Genomic DNA, 3,186 nt, shown 5'->3' with positions numbered 1-3,186 from the left:
AGCGCGTTGACCAGGTGAGGTATGGTAGGTTGACCAGGTGAGGAATGGTAGGTGTAAGACGCATGAATATGAGTAATAGTGCTACCAGATGAATTTAAGTACATGTTGGTGCATGCATGCTTGGTTCGCCGACTATACTATGATAATCTAGTAATGGCGACGATGGAATTCGTAGCCGAGAGTAGACTGGGTCCGGCGGCAAACCCTCAGGCCGCTATCGATTCGGTGCCCGATCGTGCTAAACATTAATTATTTGAACATAATCTTTGATTAAAGTTATAAACATATTAGTGCGCGCGTGCATATTCATACCACACGACAATTGCTTTATTAAGATGTATGTCACTGTAAAAATTGGAAAATAAAATGTAATAATCTTTTTTCAAGAGTATACAAATTACGTACCATACCTTTTTTATACAGAAGGAAGGATAACAGATACAAGAAGGGCAGTAATACTTGTTGGTCGACTGAATTTGGTCAAATCGGTCACCATGCGCGCCATTGTAATAGGCCATCATGGACAGTTGATTTCACGAATTGTTCTCTCTCTCGAAACAAACTTTCGCCCCCTTTATAGATAAAGGCATAAACAACCAAACCGATATGGAATGACCAGATACAAGGCATTGGGGAGAACCTTAAAAGTTGATCTAAAGAAAATCGGTAATACTAGCCAAGAATGCTAAAAACACACTAAGTGCACCTAAGCGCCTCAAGCTAGCAGCCGAGAAGAAGCACATGGAACCCAGCACCGTGCAAGAGGAAGACCCACCCTCACCGACGACGCCCCAGGAGGGTAACGACACAAAGCGTCGCCACTGCCGCATCAGCCAAAGCTAATAAAGGTTTCACCCCGAGAGTTGGACGGCAAGGAGAGGTCCAAGCCGACACCCCAAGAGAAATACAACACCCATAGGCTTTGTCGCCGCCGGCGCCGGAGCGCAAAGCTTTCGCTCGACCATAGCTCCCACCACATCGACGAAACTCTAACAGGGACCCCACCACGATGGAATGGGAGCACAGATCCAGCTTAGGGCAAAGCTTCCGTCGAAGTCGTCTGCTACGCCAGGATCACCCATCACCGTGCACCTCGCAACCCATAGCGTCAAGGCACACCGTCAACACCCGCCACCACGTCTCTCGACGGAGAGCTAAGCCACGTAGCACGTGTCGGGGTTAAATCCGACGGATCTCGGGTAAGGGGTCCCGAGTTGATGATTTTAGCTTGATGGTAACAGGATGAACAAGGGCTTGGCGAGTTGAACTCTTGTAATTTCTGTTTCTTAGCAAGCAGATTTTGGGACACAAGATGAAAACGAAATATGGCAATGCTTTCAAAGCTTGGCGAGCTGAAGTCTTGTAATTTCTGCTTCTTTTTTTTGGCTCAGTTTGTTAGGGTTCGTTTTCTTCATTTATCTTCTTTTTATGCCCATCTCTAACCATTGTGTACATACACTTCCCAATAATATAAAATGTTGCAGTGGCTGTTTAGCCCACTGTTTCGCCTTAAAAATCATGTTACTTATCTAGACGAAATTAGTTCTGCCTGAATTTCTGTTGTATATAATGGATGGATGTAATGTCATTTTACTCAACACATCTTTGATAAATTTATTTCATGGTTACTCGCTTGGTCATTATTTGAGTTTTTGCAAGAAGATATGTTGAAGCCAATTATAATGAATGCAGTTACATTTAACAAAAAAATAAATTTAATACACAAAGGGACCATACTACGACCGAACAAGGAAAAAAGGACCACAATCATCGTTCACTCTAAAATAACAACGTAAGACCAGCCGCAACAACTATTAGACCGAACCGGGCCACTGTAGATTGTTCAATGCTAGCCGCCGCAGCTGAGCTTAATACTTTCTCGGACTGGCACCAACGCCGGTTCCCTATCCGTCGGCACCGTTGTACTGTCCGCACTTCTTTCGACTTGACGTTGACCTCGACCTTCATGCCGGCGTCGCAGTGCCCAGAGACGCCGCAGATGAAATACCGGGTCCCAACATTGGCAAGCGGAACAACATCATTACCGGTCGGGAAAGTCGCTATGGGGCTGGAGCCATTGCAGGAGTCATATCCCGTCTTGCTCACCTCCACCACGCTGTGAACGGCGGCAGAGTACTGGAACTTGAGCTCATCGCCGGTGGTTAACTTGATTCTCGAAACCCACTGGGAGTAGTTGGTCTGAAGGTCCCATGACCCATCCGGCGCATCCACGGTGCGGCTGGCACCGAGCGCCGTCCCAAGCATGGTCAAGGCCACGGTGATCAGAATAAGAGCTTTGGTTCCCATGGATTAAATATGGATCTACTAGCTAGCTGACTTAGTAGTAACTGAAAATATGATGGGGAATGGAAGCTAGCTCAATATAGAGAAAAACTCTCATAAGAGAACAATTTGAAGCAGGCTCACAAGGTCCGCCCTGGAGAGGTTATAACATTTGCGAGGTAAATGACAATTCAAAGCTAAATAGGAAAAATATTTATACTAAATATTATCCTTTTTGTAACTCATCTATGAGCCCTTTTCTCTAATACGATAACGTAAAAGTAAATGCCCCTTATAGCTGCGAAGATAAAATCATAAATCTGCCATCTTAAAAGAAAAACAATGGAGGAAAGCTACGCTCGCCAAAGAGAAAAGCTACAAGGGGACACCGCGATGCTGCATCCGGCCATAGTTTTTAATGGAACCAGTCGGTGAGTACACTGGAACCAGCTGTGGTGCTTCCCGGGAACCCGACGGCAATAGATGCTGCATTCGGTCATCTTTTTTGCTAGAATTGACATGTGTGAATGCTGAAATGGGGCAGGAGAAAAGCTGCAAAACCTCAGTGACCGCGCAACCATGGTTTCCGCAAGCTACGATGGCGCCGACCGTGCAACCATGCTTCTAGCAGCTTGGCGAGGTGCTGGGACCCATCGGCAATTTTTTTGCAAGCAGTCATCAGAGTAGCTACAACGGTGGTGACCGCAAGCTACGCATTTTTGCTGGAACCGATGGGCCCTAGGCGAAGTCCTTTTCATGGAACCGGCTCGCGCATTTGCTGGAACCAGAGACTATAGATGTTGGAATCAGCGACGGTGAGCACCGGCTTGCCGGCGAGATGTTACAACCAGCGCATGCAAATGCTGGAGCAAGAGATTTTTTGCTCTAACTAGTGCGAGGGTC

The 3,186-nt window shown here is 46.5% G+C and overlaps 1 protein-coding gene across 1 annotated transcript; it reads right to left on the bottom strand.

Annotated features, from left to right (window-relative positions):
• Positions 1-1,779: 1,779 nt before the first annotated feature.
• LOC123164784 (uclacyanin 1-like) lies at positions 1,780-2,307 on the bottom strand. The gene has a single exon (XM_044582383.1). The coding sequence runs from the start codon at positions 2,305-2,307 to the stop codon at positions 1,780-1,782; it is 528 nt and encodes a 175-aa protein (XP_044438318.1).
• Positions 2,308-3,186: the final 879 nt, after the last annotated feature.

This window comes from Triticum aestivum, chromosome 1A (genome assembly GCF_018294505.1).
Source record: "Triticum aestivum cultivar Chinese Spring chromosome 1A, IWGSC CS RefSeq v2.1, whole genome shotgun sequence".
Classification (NCBI taxonomy): Eukaryota; Viridiplantae; Streptophyta; class Magnoliopsida; order Poales; family Poaceae; genus Triticum; species Triticum aestivum.
This window is presented reverse-complemented; position numbering and strand designations above follow the sequence as displayed.

Excerpts from the sequence above, each read along its gene's own strand:
- LOC123164784 (XM_044582383.1), bottom strand. The coding sequence starts at position 2,307 with ATGGGAACCAAAGCTCTTATTCTGATCACCGTGGCCTTGACCATGCTT.